The sequence below is a fragment of the Podarcis vaucheri genome (genome assembly GCF_965113315.1).
Source record: "Podarcis vaucheri genome assembly, chromosome: 1".
NCBI lineage: Eukaryota > Metazoa > Chordata > Lepidosauria > Squamata > Lacertidae > Podarcis > Podarcis vaucheri.
In genome coordinates this window covers 131,847,432-131,861,275 of record NC_138759.1, presented here as the reverse complement: position 1 = coordinate 131,861,275, position 13,844 = coordinate 131,847,432, and the positions used below count along the sequence as shown (strand labels likewise).

General features: G+C 51.5%; 1 protein-coding gene across 3 annotated transcripts in view; it reads right to left on the bottom strand.

Annotated features, from left to right (window-relative positions):
* Nucleotides 1–12,604, bottom strand: part of NRP2 (neuropilin 2) — a 249,962-nt gene extending 237,358 nt beyond the window's left edge. For 2 of the 3 annotated variants that reach the window (XM_082232237.1, XM_082232238.1), the window contains exon 1: nt 11,632–12,604. In XM_082232237.1, the coding sequence (XP_082088363.1) occupies nt 11,632–11,704 (73 nt within the window). In that variant the 5' untranslated portion in view covers nt 11,705–12,604. The remainder of the gene's footprint in view (nt 1–11,631) is intronic. The other variant, XM_082232236.1, reaches the window with a different exon arrangement.
* Between the last annotated feature and the right edge of the window lie 1,240 nt (nt 12,605–13,844).

The window sequence follows — 13,844 nt, the reverse complement described above, 5'->3', positions numbered from 1 at the left end:
GAGGGAGCTGTGCGTTTTCTAATATATACATTCCAATTTCTTGGAATTATATAGTAATACGTTTGGGCCTTCTGGGACTGCATTATTAACAGCTTCTCAACTCCCCCCCTTTTTTTTAAAGAGTCAACAGTTTCTGAATTTCTCCCATCCTTCTTCAGAAAGACATTGGGCATTTCTGAGACCAAAGAATCCTCAATATTTGGAAAACTTACAGGTGCATATCCAACAATATCAAAGACTCCATCCTTGAAACATCACTAAAAAGTTAATATCCCCCCCCCAAAAAAAAATCTAATAGGCATGTCTGAATTTGGAAAAATCCAGCTTCCCACATTACAATTTATAGCTGGTTAAATAGTTTGGTGAGAATTTGCAGAGCAACAATAATATATTAATTGGGGGTTGCCCTCTCAGGAATTCAGGGATGTACATTGAGTGCAGAATCACAGGCTTATAGAACTAGAAGGGACCATTAGAGTCATCTAGTCCAACCCCTGCAATGAAGGAATTTTTCGTCCGATGTGGGGCTCAGACCCATGATCCTAGACTAAGAGTCTCATTTATGGGTTAATTAAAGATTTGATAGAACTGAAGTAACAAATGAAATGCGGGAGGAAAGGCTGAGATGAAGACCCACAAAAGTGGAGGAGGGAATTTATTGATTATATCTTATTTGTTTCCTTTGTGACTGTTTGTAAACCCGAAAACCCAAAAATAAACTCTAAAAAAGAGATTAAGAGTCTCATACTCCAGATTTTGCCTTTGGAGGTTTGGTGGGAGGTGGGTTAGAATGCAGATGTCTCATTCTTCTCCACCCGACACAAAGAAGCAGCTATTTATACACAGCAACAACACTGCTGAACAGAGCGCTGGTTAAAGACGGGATGCGGAGGAGATAAAGGAGTGCAGAATTTCATGTATTGATTCCAACCAGCCATTGGTTTCTAGTTATTAATAATCATCATCCGATGTAACGTTTTTACTGTGCAAAATGCATCATCGTTATCACTCCCTTCCATACCCCATGCATTTCAGCAAGACTAGCCATTATTATTCCCATATGATAGATGGGGAACTGAGGCTGAAAGAGAAGGATTATCGCTGAAGCCACCTAACAAGGCCATGGGATTCAAAGCCGAGGCCAGACCTGCCTGGTCCCAAGTACAAACATACCCTCCTCCCTTGCCTCCTTTTTGAATGAAACAAAATGGGGAAAGGGGCACAAGGGACCACCAGACCTGCTTCATATACCACCGGCAGCTTAAAAACCTGCTCCCAACAGAGTGACAGCCAGATGGGATACAGGTATTAACACATTTACGTCGCCAATGGAGGACATTGTCCTGAACAACTTCCCATTTCAGAATTGGAAATTCAATAAAGCTGGCTGGTTGTTTCTGAGGTGCTCCAGACTTCACACAAGGCAGCAAGGAGTTTGCACGTGATGTCCCGTCCATGCTTTATCATCAATTTAAGCTCTGTTGAAGGACCTTCTCCCATAACTAACCTGCCTGAGTGTTAAGATCAGTCGGGGTAGGGGGGCTTTTTCCTGGTGACACCCCCCAAATGTGACTTGTGGGGCACTGGAATGTGTGAGGGCCTTTTCAGTGGTAGCCCCTTGGAAGTGGGATGTTCTCTCTTCCAAGATGCATCAGGGCAAGATGCACTGGCACTGTACAGCTTCCCTGCTTGTGGAGAGGTCGTTTGATGTTTTTAGTCAGTTCCCCTTCCCTCCTCTGTCTTGTCACTCACCTTCGGTCAGATATTGATGCTACAATTAGTCCAGGTCCTAGCAAAATGTCAAGGGCACTGCCTGGTCATGCGGTATGGGGTCACTGTCGCCTATTACGTTCCCAGGATGTTGAGAAGATGCTTGGAGAGTTCCACCCTACTACATGCTCCCCTGAACCTTGCACGCCTTCACTTTTCAAAACTAGCTGATGGGGACTGATGAGTGTGCCCACGGGGTGATAAATGCCTCATTGTGGCAGAGGGTGTTTCTTCCTCCCTTCAAAGAGGTGGTGGTGGTCCTTTTCCTTAAGAGGAACCTCCATGGACTCTTAACACCAGCTCACCACCTGCCAACACCCTCTTTTGTTATTCAAGGTGTGTTTTGGATTAAGTTGATTATCTTGACTCATTTCAATCTGGTTTGGGGACCAGAACAGCTTTGGTCACTCTGGCCAATGACCTATCTTGGGACAGAGAGGAGCGGGATACAATCCTGCTTATTCTTCTCAGCAGCTTTTCATACCACTGACCACAGGATCCTCCTGTGATAGTCCCACTGCTCATGGAGGGCTGGTTCCAGCAGGTGGTATCGTATGACTCCTGTCCGGAGTCCTAGCAATCTTGCTTGGGGTCTCACAGGGTTCTCTTCTGTCCAGTGCTGTGGCCATCCATGGATTTGGAGCTTAGTGCCATCCCTGTGACACCCAGCTCTACAAGACAATAAACTGACGCTTGATCGTGACAAGAGGGAGGCACTCTGGGAATTTGCTTGTAGTCTGTTCTAGACACAGTTGCACTCCTCTCAAAGAAGCAGGTCTGTAGTCTGAGTCCTGGATCCAGCCTGGTTAGTAAAGCACAAGGGGCCTAAGAAATGAGGAATGCCTGTCACCAGCTAAAGGCCTTGCAGGATCACAAATATTTGCCAGATTAAGCCTCTGCAATGCTGAATGTTCAGCTACCCTTGAAGACAGTCTGGAGATTGCAGCTAGCGCAAAACACTCAGTTATTGCCTGCTGCATCTGCATGCAGTCATATCACCTTGCAGCTCTTGCAAGAGTTGCACTGGTGGGCAATATACTACCCGGCCCAAATTAAAGTCCCGCACGGCCCGGGGTTCCAGGTATTCGTTGAAGTACTTTCTCCCCTACCATCCATTCTGGATCATGTGGTCAGTAGGGACAACTCTTATTGTTGTCCCATCAGTGGTTTCGGGCTGCTACATAGTGACGTGTTCAAGAGCCTTCTTTGTTGTGGCCCCACAACTATGGAATTGTCACTGTATCTAAAGTCCAAAATGGCAGAATGGAGGATGGAAGCTTTGTTTTCATTTGCTGGTGGAAACCCATCAATCTCATTCTCCCAGTCATCTGTAGCAAATCAGTAAGACCACCCACTGGTGTTAAGCGCTCTCACGCTGTTGGTCCTATTAGTACTTTCACTAACTGATTATTTTAATTGCTGTTGTGCATTTGACATGCAGTGCTACGTCGGGTTACATACACTGTAGGTTACATACGCTTCAGGTTACAGACTCCGCTAACCCAGAAATATTACCTTGGGTTAAGAACTTTGCTTCAGGATGAGAACAGAAATCGTGCTCTGGTGGCGCGGCGGCAACGGGAGGCCCCATTAGCTAAAGTGGTGCTTCAGGTTAAGAACAGTTTCAGGTTAAGAACGGAGCTCTGCAACGAGTTAAGTACTTAACCTGAGGTACCACTGTATTTGTTGTGTATGTTTTGATATTGATGGAAGAGCATCACTCTGATGCTGCGAAGGGTGGTCTACAAATTTAACCCGTGGAATAAAAAAAAGTATGTTTTAAGCATTTTTGGTCGTTCTGGGGGAATAACTGGAGTAGGGAAGGAACTTCCCCAAATTACATCACCCAGAGATTTCTGTGCTGACAGTCAAGTCGGGCCACATTGTTGGCCTGGCCTTCATCGCTTGGTCCTCTTCCTTCAACAAACATGGCTGCCTACACCTTCTCATGCCTAGCAGCGCAGTACAATTGGAACAGTCCTACACCAGAGTGCTTGCGAGTGTGAATTTCTCTGCCAGAAACTGCACCTCGCATGCTGCTGTTGCAGGAATATTATGACCCAACAGCAGTGGTGAGATTAAAACCACCGCCTCGCTCCCCACAAATGAATGCGCGACTAGGCCTGGAGCTCCTGCCAACCTAGCAGTTCGAAAGCACATCAGTGCAAGTAGATAAATAGGTACCGGTCTGGCGGCAAGGTAAATGGCGTTTCCGTGCGCTGCTCTGGTTCGCCAGAAGTGGCTTAGTCCTGCTGGCCACATGACCCGGAAGCTGTACGCCGGCTCCCTCGGCCAATAAAGAGAGATGAGCGCCGCAACCCCAAAGTCGGCCACAACTGGACCTAATGGTCAGGGGTCCCTTTACCTTTAGGGCTGCAGAACAGGGCCTTGTTTTCGCTTTCCCATTGCAGCACACGGCTATGTCATGCAGACATTTTTCTGCCCTTTAGTCACTTTTCTCCAGCAAACTTTCTCCTCTCTTTACCGGAGCACGCTGCAGGGTTGAGATTCAGAGTGGGCTTGCCTTGTAACAAGGGGGTTGGGCCAAATGGTAGCTTTTCATCTCTTCAAATTGCAGTAATCGGAGACGCAACAGGGACAGGATCAGGCTCCTGCACCCCCTGCTCCTTGCTTCCCCTGTGGATTTAATGTAGGTCATATGCTTTTCTAAAGGCTGGGAGCTACCGAGTTACAAGACGTTTCTTTATCTTCAGTAAATTGAGTAGTCCGGGCTCAAGTTCTGGAGCTTGAAGACCAGCACCGCACAGGCAATCTCCCCGAAATGAATACTCCACGAGGGTTCCTCCGAGTCTGCACCCGATGCCTAAACCAGCAGGTGGCCTCTTTGCTACGAGAGCTACATTGGAAGCGCGAGCCAGAAGGGCTAGCGATAAACAGCCCTGGAGACAAAACTCCCACCATCACCGCCTTCAGATGTGGTCTGCCTGGGTCAGGACCAGGGCAATAAAAGAAAGCCACCGACTTCCTTCTGAAGAGAGCGGAAAGAAGCAGGGAAGGGAAGGAGCAGCAGGCAGGGAGGCTGGGCTTCACCTTCCAGGGCTATCAATCAGACAGCTTTCAATAAACACTAAACGCAAATTGCTGCAAAGACAAATCTCCACCAGCAACAAAGGACCTCCAATGCCTAGCTTGTAGGGTGAAAGGTGCCTATATACATATACATATACATATACATATATACATATTGCTTGTGTGTGTGCGCAACACTTTATAAGTGTGTGGATTTATAAATATTTAAATTAAATTAATCAAATAAATAAGTGTGCTATTCTCCTGGGTTGTGAGTTTTCACATTTGCTTAAGCAGGGAGGTCGACTTTGAAGCGTTACCCCCGCCTTGGCAAATCAACTCTTTACCGACTCCCCTTTTACTTACAGTTATAGCTAAGCCACACAGGAGTTGCCATCACTACCCTGCCAATTCTGTATTCACAAATAAAGAACCGTCTTAGATTTACGGGCATTAGCTGGGAATCCCACCTAAAACTAGCCCCATGCAAGTCCGAAAGAGTGAATGCACTGCCTTAAAGGATATAATCCTCAACCACATTCAGTTATCTTGAATGAGCACCCTTGGGAGTGCGCCTGGCCGAGTAACTTTTACACAGGAGTAGTTCCACTGATGTCTACCGTATTACACCAGGTTGGCCTACATGCTGCTCCCTTCCTCCTCCTCCTCCTCCTCCTCCTCCTCCTCCTCCTCCTCCTCCTCCTTATCATTAACAGCTTTGCTCATCCAAAGCAAGTTTTGGGCCTCTTTGATTATATTTGTAAAGAACAGAGATTCAATCAAACTAAGTCAAGCGGCTGGGGCGATATAGCTTAATCACAGCTCTGCTCCCCTCTATTAACTTTATGCCGGTATTAAGGAGAAATCAATCAGCTGAAATGAAGCATTAGCCACAATTTCCTCCTCACGTGGGAAAAGCAACAACAGGCAGAGATTCATTTGCAACTGAAATTGTTCCTGAGGGTGGCGAGAGATCGAGAACAGTTCAGCTCCAAGAATGAGGGAGTTTCCTTTGCGATACATCGCCCCCCCCCCTCCTTGGCTTCCTAAGCACCCCTTACATTTACACTGAAAGCCAGGGCTGGGAATTTGCTGAGCAGAACCGAAGGCCGTGGTGAAAACATATCGTAAGCCGGAGAGCCACACACCATCGTTACATCTAATTAATGCAATCTGCATATCATTTTCACAAACACGGCAGATGCTAAACTACAGTTGGTGGACATGTTGCACAGATTCTTGATCTGAAGCTCCACTGGGGGGCGGGGGAGAAATCTTGCAGCAGTCCTTGAAAAGTCTTAATATGTCTTCTAATTTACAAAGCCGAAAATTCGGAAACCTAAAGGCGGCTGGCTTCTTTTCTTTTTACTTGCATGCTGGAATCTGAAAGCTTTCACATCTGTGTGCCAGCAGCGTCTAATTTATCTCTGAAACCTTGAGGACTAGGCAGTTCATTCAAAACTGGTGCAAGGAAAGTTTCTCTAAAAGCAGCAGCAGCAGCATTTCGTAGGCTGCAAACAAGCCAGCAATAACTTCGGACAGCAAACACAGATGCTGCCCAGGCACATTCGCACAGGACACCCCCGTCTTATTAAAATTAATAAATCCTTCTTATATGATGTTAGAACTCTCAGCTCAGCTACTGCGGCTGAACAATCGCTAGTCTTCTTTTTTGCATTCCAACTCGTCCACCTTTGCTGTTCCAACCCTTTACAACTCCCACAGCCATAATAAGCCTCAATCCTGTATGGGAAGCCCATTAAAAGATACCACTTAGGGACTCTGAGCTGATTTGTCTTACCCGTGTTCTTGTATTTTGTTTGGGTGGGTAATCTTTGTCTTAATAGAATTTTTATGGATTGCCTGGGTTTTGTTTCCGCTTCAGCGGCCCAAGCAAATCAATGCCAAGTGGTAAAAAGAGATTGTTCTTCGCTACAAACAGGGACAGAAGCCCTCCCTGCCTGAAAGGAAAGGAAAAGAGAGTCGGTCACAAGGACTGGACTAAACACAAGAAAACCCCTGGAACCACACGCCAGTCTTTACGCGCAGATACATTTCAGCCCACGAACAACGTGGGAAGCAAAGTTAGCTGCTGCCTTCTCCAGCAGCCGCTGCGAAGAACCCAAGCCACCTGTTCTTACACCTCTCCCTAACTCTTGTTTGCAATGCCATTTGGTTTGCATCAAGCATTAGCTGGAACTTAAGCATACAGAAAATCCCCCCACAGTGGCCGGGAGAAAAAGTTACATCATTGCACTGCGGCGGGGGACGGAATCCTGACACCTGCAGTTCTGCCAGCAAATCTCTCCACGTGCGCCAGAGAGGGCTCTCTGAACACCACAGCTGCAGAGCCCAAACGGAGATGCTTCTTATTCACAGAATCATAAGCGCTGGGAGGGACTCCAAAGGCTGCTTCGGCCAATCCTGAGCCAGGAAGGCAGCCCTCTGGTCCATTCAGCAACCTCACCTTCTCCCCCCACCCCACCCCCGCACATCTCTGCAACCCGCAGTGAGCTACAAGCAGGTACATCTGCTGCAGGCAGCCCTAGCAAGCCATCCACATGCTCAAAACCCAGAAAAAATCACATTTTTTGGGTATGCAATTACATTTTTATTTGCAAAGCTAAGAAGGTCCAGTAAGGTTTCGAATCGGGTGGGGGGACGGCATGTCGAGATTCCGGCGTTGCAGGGGGTTGGGCTAGATGACCCTCGGGGTCTCTGACAATTCTACGATTCTGTGAATCCAATAAAATATACGCCTCAATCTTCTGCTGAGGTTCACAGGGCACAACACGGAACCGACAAGCAATACCTGACTTGCCGGAAGCACGTTTGTGCCGTGGCAGATTAACCCGCCAAGATACCCCCTGCCACACTTTCCAGTTCTCGCCAGCCCTGCTTGCCCGGCACATGCTTACAGATCCTGCCCACAAAGAGCTCTGGGGCCTGCCCCAGAGAGCCAAGCAGGAAGGGGGCAGGCAGCTCCGATGAGGCTCTTCCATGCTCGGCAGCTGTTGCGTTCTGCCTAAATGGGTACTCTCCAGGGCTCAACAGCTGGGCAGGGAGGCAAGGGTACTACTGCTGCCTGCAAATCTTCACCTGACACCCCCAGCCCTCCCCAACCCCTTACTTCAGCCTGCCTGTGTGTGCTGGGCCTCAGGGAAAGCGGCTTGCTAGGTCCCTCAAGCCCTCCAACCCAGCCTTGGTGGCTGCCAAACAGAGGTTCCACTGCAGTCTCCAAGACAGCAGCCGTCTCCGCAGCACAGCACGAGTGCCAGGAATCCAGGGACAAGCTTGTATTTTACTACCGCTTCCCCTTTTCTTCGCCCCCCCCCCCGCCTCCATTACTTCAATCACATGTTTCTGCTTCCCCTGCCGTTTTCACTTAAATCATCTGGCGGGGTGGGGGTGGGGGAGAGGAGCGGATCCCCTGGAGGGATTCCACAGCACAGTGGCTCATAATCTACTTCGAGGAGAGGGGGTTTTGCAAGGGAAAATACAGCTCCCGGCAACCACCTTGCTTATCCCCAGGAGTCAAGAATCCACTCTGGAGCAGCTCTTGGGAATGTGTGCACATCAGCTTTTCAGAGGTGACTTCAGGCAGGCATGCTAAACCGAGGTGATTGCTAGGGCTAACAGCTCCGGAGAGCAAGGAAGCCTGTTTCATTATCCCGCATCACTTTTACCCCATATCCCCAGTCCAAATGGGAGAGCAAAGCCCCTTTCTGCTCCCGGCCTATTTTCCTCCCTTCCATTCCTCTGGTGCCCTGGTTTACTCTCTGAGCAAATAAGCCACAGAAGCAAGTTAAGAGCACCCTTAAGGGATAACCGAAGGCAGAAACAAGAATCAGACGGAGTCTCCCTCCCCTGAACTAACCTTCTGCCAACACTTATGCTTCACACTCTACTCTCTAGATGTTGTTTTGGCTGGGTGTGGAGGCCTGGGCATGTTTCAAGCAGTTTTATGCTTTCCTTTTTTGGGAACCAAAGCGATACAGCCATCCCTCACCCTGGACCACAACTGGGTCTCTTTGGCCAGTCCATTCTCATCCCGCTTGTTTCATAGATCATTTAATTCATCTGTATGAAGGCAAGGCTCCCTTCTCTATATGCTGTAGTAGCTGGTCTTTACAGCGAGGAGAGCGGAGTTTGCAGCTAGCCACACACAAGGGAGAAACAACATGGCAAGCCAGGCGGGCATTGCCATCCATCCATTCTCTCTCGCCCTAGCAGGGGTAAAGATCAAGCCGGCAAACCTCTCGCCCTGCGAGGGGCAGGCGCAGGTGCCCACCCCTGCCTTCAGCGAGTGAGCTGGTAACTTCTCCTAAAGGCGTTGTTTTTGCAAAGGAAAGCTGCGGGGTTGTTTTTAAGCGAGGGGCGGAGTGATGGTAGAGCGGCTGGCGTGGAGAGGGCGGAGGACGGGGGGGGGGAGAGAGAGGCTGGAAGGAAGCAAGAGCAGCCTGGCAAAGCCAGCTTCTCCTGACGGGACTTGATGCATTTGTTTACACGCCGCCCAGCCGAGGAGAGGCGGGCAGTGCCGCAAGGTTCAAGCTTTGCCAAAAGGGAGAATCTGCTGCTGCTGGCGGCGTGCAGCACGCTCTGCGCCCGCCGCACCAAGCGCCGCTGCCGCTGCCGCCGGGAGAGACCCGGGAAGAGCGCGCTCGCTCGGCGCCGGGCGTTTTACGCACGCGGCCCTGGCCAAGGGACCGGCCGGAGGCTTTGCAGCTAGGCGTGAAACGAGTGAGGAGGGGTGGGGGGAGAACGTCCAGAAATACAAAGAGAAAAATAAGTGTGGGGGTATAATATACAGCCTGCATTTAGAACAGGGCGTCCGCCCACCCACCAATAAAACGCTTCGCTTGCCTTGCTGCAATCGGCTGCCGCCGCCGCCCTTGAATGCTGGCAGGGGTTTCTGTGGCCAGACAAACACCCACGGGGTGCCAAAGCTGTCCAGTTTAACACTTTGGAACCGCCGCCGCCTGCGATGTGCGGCATGGGTTCAGATCTCGCCTAGGGGGTGTTTTCTCTCTGGTTTTCCGCCATGCCTTCCTTGTCTCAGAGAGGCGCCGGGGCTCAAACCGACTTAAGGAGCCCAGCCTCTCGACGCGGAGGCCGCGCGCTCTCCGCCTCTAGTTGCGTTGGCCGAGGTGCTCTGCGAGAAAGGCACTCTGCTTATGCTCAGGGCCGCTCCCTCCGACTTGGATTTCCGGGGCCTGGAGATCCCCGGCTCAAACTACACCCTAGTTTCCTCACCAGCAAAATGGTTTCCTCGTCTGTTTGTTTTTTAAAGCAAAATTAAACACGCGTACCCCTCGCCAGGATTCGCGCGAGGATGACCGGCTGAGGTTACGCTTGGCACCGTGCTGGGCGCAGTTTACCTGGGGGTCAGCCAGCCCCACAGAGCTCGGAGAGGCTTGCTTGCGCGTAACCGTGCGCAGGCAAGCGCCGCTGAGATCCTTAGCACGCTTACTCGCAAGGAAGCCCCAGTGAACAGAGCGGGGCTGGCTTCTAAGACAAGCCTGGAAGAACCGCGCGGCGGGGATGCCGACCACTCGCCCCAAGCTGCAGGGATAGCGCGGGCTACGAGCATCATTCCCTTGCCTCTGAGCGCCTCTCCAAGGCTGGTACTGCCTCGCTCGTCTTCCCTCCCTCTCCCAAATCCTGTTGTTTTGCTTCTAATCTGCCTTATCTGAGTTTTCACTGCCTGCTCGGTGGCTAATTCGGAGGAAATGAGTGTCAGCTCTCCGGTGGAGTAATTAAGGCGGACGGGTTTAGTGCGCCCTCTTCGCCAGTAAGCGGGGATTAGCTCCAGACTCCTTTTTCAGTAACAAGACTGGAGGAGGAGGTTTTTTGTTTTTGTTTTTAAAGAAACAAGACCATTTTACTTTTGGTAATAATAATTCATTGCGGTTTGGGTTGGGGAAAACAGTCTCTCCTTATCTCTGCATGGCCTTGTCTTACTTATTTCTCCTTCCACCCCCGCCTGTTGGTCTTTTTTTGTGGGGGGGGGGGTTGGTCAGCTCCACCAAGAAAAGTTTACATCTTACTTTGCAGGGTTCTTCTGCTGCCTGTTTGTCTGTGCTTTGCTGATAATGATTTCTCTTTAGCGGGCTCTTTTCTGCCTCTCTCTCCCCCTTTAAGCAAAGCCACACGACGGGGTGTTGTAGGGGCTGGGAGACACCAGCACTTTCCCCAGTTACTGCAGCTGTCAGATACCAGGCGAAAAAGGTGTGATGTTCTTACTCTCCCCTCCTCAACTGTATTCAGAAAACGCCACCAGCTTTTCGACTTCTGGAAGCCCGCTGGTTCCCCCTTTTCATTTGCAAGAGATGAAAACGTGGGGAATCTGCGAAGTGCATCCCAAACGTATAAATGATTTATTATGTCTTTCTGCTCAAAGATAGAGAGCTCTTCTGGGCAGCTCCCCGGGGAATTACGCTCCGCATAAGCGGAGTGACGGGGGTGGGGGGTGGGAGAAAAAGAGTCTTGCCTCCGCCCCCGGAAAAAATTGCAAGTCGAGGAGACTTTGTAGTATTTTCAGACCTTTGATTTATTCCATATGTGACAACAGCATTATAAAAGGGAAATCCTAAACAGCCTGCCTCCTGCCTATTGCAAGGCGTAGCATCCACGCTACAGCCAACTCTACTGGAGGTGAAAGTTGGATTTGGGGGAAGGAGAAGAGTTCTGGGTTCGTGGATGTCAGCAGATCCACTGGAGAAATTTGGCGGCGCAAAGGGGGCTCGCTCGCTCGCTCGCTCCCCCTCAACCCACACCCCTCAAATACGAAATCGTTGATATGAACGTTGGGAATACTCTGGTTTGCCTTACCTGCTTGCCCCGTGACTCCGGATCCGACCAGGTGCAGACCCAGAATTGCCCAGAGGAGAGGAAACGTATCCATTTTGGGGAGGAAATGTTCGGCGGCAGAAGGGCGATTCCTCCCAAGCGGCGTGGGCTCGGCGATGCGAGGGGGAGCGAGGTGTTTCCTTCGCAACTCCCTTCTCGTCCTCTTCCTCTCCGAAGGGACACCGAGCCGGAGACTCCCCTTCGCCAAGACTTCGAGTCCCCTTCGGTGCTCCCTGCGCGCCGCTCGCTGATTTAAACACACACTCACGCGCGCGCGCAAAACCCACTTCCAAAAAGGATCAGGACGCCGGAGGGAAACTCCTCACATTCGCCAAAGGAAGGAGGGCGCAGGCAGCTGCTCGGGAAGCCGCGCGCACCCGCCCGAATGGCACACGGCGCCGGGGATCAAGGCGGAGACGCACGCGCGCACGCCTTTACGCAGGAGAGGGAGAGCGCGCCAGTTCTTCAAAGTGGCGTTCCCTTTAGCGCCGCGGCGCTGCCAACGCTCCGAGCCGAGCCGCCGAGAGAAAGGTGCCGCCTGGGCATCGCCAGCAGCCGGGCTCAGCCTCAGATGGACGTCCACACGCACACAATCCGGAGCGAGATGGCAACGGGTCTGGCGAATGCTGCTGTTGCTCCTCCTCCTCCTACCCAAGCCCCGGAGTCCGGCGATGTCCCTTGTCCCTCCTCGCCCGCCTGCTGCCCCTTTGCGCTCAAGGGCTGCTGCTGGTGGTGGTGGTCAGTTTCACGCTAGAGGCGTTTTCCGGATGCAGCGCCGGGAAGGAAGGAGAAAGTGCTGCTTGCTGCTGCTGCTGTTGCAGCCGCCGCCTTCCAGATGCAGAAATCCCCGGGCTGGCGCTCGAGTTTTGCTCCAAGCCGCCGCCGCCTTGCTTCTCCTGCTGCTGCTCCTTCCTCCTCCTGGGCTTTGCGCGGCTTTCCCCCTCCGGAGCTGAGCGTTGCCGGCGCCCTGTCGCCTCGCTTTGCCTGCCTCTCGGCTCTCTCGCCGCCTTTTCAGGCAGAGCGGCATGTGCATGTCAGACAGAAAGGCAGAGCTCTCCGATTACACGCTCTCGCAGGGCCCGCCCCTTCGATGTTTCTCATTTAAGCCCGACGCGCCGAGAGGGGAAGGGGGAGAAGGAGGCAGAGCCCCGGGAACGCCGAGCAGGCCACGCTCGCAACTCGGCCGCGATCCAGCGAAAAAGGAGAAGGAGAGGAAGAGGGAGGGTGGAGAGAGGAAGAGCCGAGGCAGCAGAGCTCTTCTGGATTCCCTTGCAAGATCAAAGCGGCGGCGGCAGAAACTGGAGTGTCCCCCCCCCCAACTCCTGCGCTCCCGGCTGCAATCCGCGCCTCGCCCTTGGCAGAAGCAACAAGTCCAGGGCAAATGCGCCTCTCGCTTTGCACACACACACGATAGCACCCTGCGCTACGTAGGTAGCTTTATATTGGCGGCTGCTGTTGGGTGATTCTTGCAGGGCTACCCTGGTTATCGTGGCTTGGATCTGTGTATGACACGTTATTATGTAGATGGGATTATTTTTAAGAGCACATTGTTTTTACGCCCGGGAAACGGGGCTGCAGGAGGGAGAGAAAGGGGCGAGGTGATCGCGCTGGAATGCAAAAATGCGAAGCCTTGAGCTCCAAACACCCGCCCACACGGAGTGAGACACACAAATAACACTTAAGAGGCTGGCAGGAGACACGTTATTTGCTATAACACCGTGGAAGGGTTTTTACTTAAAACTTGCCAGCAGCAGCTCAATAAATAAATTTACCTCTGGGATAAGGCCAAGTATGTAAAGACTCAGCCTTATAAAGAGATTGAGACAGAGTCTGCATGGTAAAGGAAGAAAACTGCAACACACCAAGAGGCTGTTGGTCAGTGGCGTAGCGTGGGGGGGGCAGGGGGGGCCGGCCGCACCGGGCGCAACATCTGGGGGTTAGGGTTAGGGAGCGCAAATCCACGGGTTAGGGGGCGCATTACTTGCCTTGCCCCGGGTGCTGCTGACAACCCACGCTACGCCACTGCTGTTGGTCCATTAAAGGGTAACACTGCGCAGGCTTTCCTGTTGCACAGAGCTCTTCATCAGGCAGAACGGAACCATAGAATTGGAAGAGAATCTAGTGAGTCCACCCTCCTTCGCAGCACCCTGTGTGAGGCTCAAACCCACAACCCTGAGATTAAGAGTCTCCTCTCC